The sequence below is a fragment of the Trypanosoma grayi genome (assembly GCF_000691245.1).
Source record: "Trypanosoma grayi strain ANR4 Tgr_2660_V1, whole genome shotgun sequence".
Lineage (NCBI taxonomy): Eukaryota > Euglenozoa > Kinetoplastea > Trypanosomatida > Trypanosomatidae > Trypanosoma > Trypanosoma grayi.
In genome coordinates, this window is record NW_008828278.1 from 1 (window position 1) to 405 (window position 405).

The 405-nt window shown below is 57.3% G+C and overlaps 1 protein-coding gene across 1 annotated transcript; it reads left to right on the forward strand.

Moving 5' to 3' along the window:
• Positions 1-95: 95 nt before the first annotated feature.
• DQ04_26601000 (hypothetical protein) lies at positions 96-320 on the forward strand (the record flags this gene model as incomplete). Its single annotated transcript, XM_009318337.1, has 1 exon — positions 96-320. One exon carries the CDS (start codon positions 96-98, stop codon positions 318-320), a length of 225 nt encoding a protein of 74 aa, XP_009316612.1.
• Positions 321-405: the final 85 nt, after the last annotated feature.

The window sequence follows — 405 nt, forward strand, 5'->3', positions numbered from 1 at the left end:
CGGCGGCGGGGGGTGGTGCCCCGCTGCAAACGTCGCCGTCGTCAGCACAGGCAGCAGCAGCAGCAGCAGCAGCCAATGGCGGCGGCGGCATAGCCATGATTTTACACGATACACTACTGCCACAGCTGACGCGTCACGACATTGCAGGGGCTGTTTTTGGTGAGGTTGAGCCACGACTCGTTGGCATTCAGCGCTTCGACATCTCCCATAACCCCGGCGTGCTTCTGACGCAGACGTCGGAGTGGCCGTTTCCGTACATGGGGACGTTTAACACCATCGGCACGAGCAGGAGGCCTGGTGTCATGACCGATGCGACATGAGGTCTGTATATTGGGGGAGGTAGCGCGCCTCGTATGTATCCCGGAGAGGTAGAGAGAAGGGTAAATATACATATATATATATATA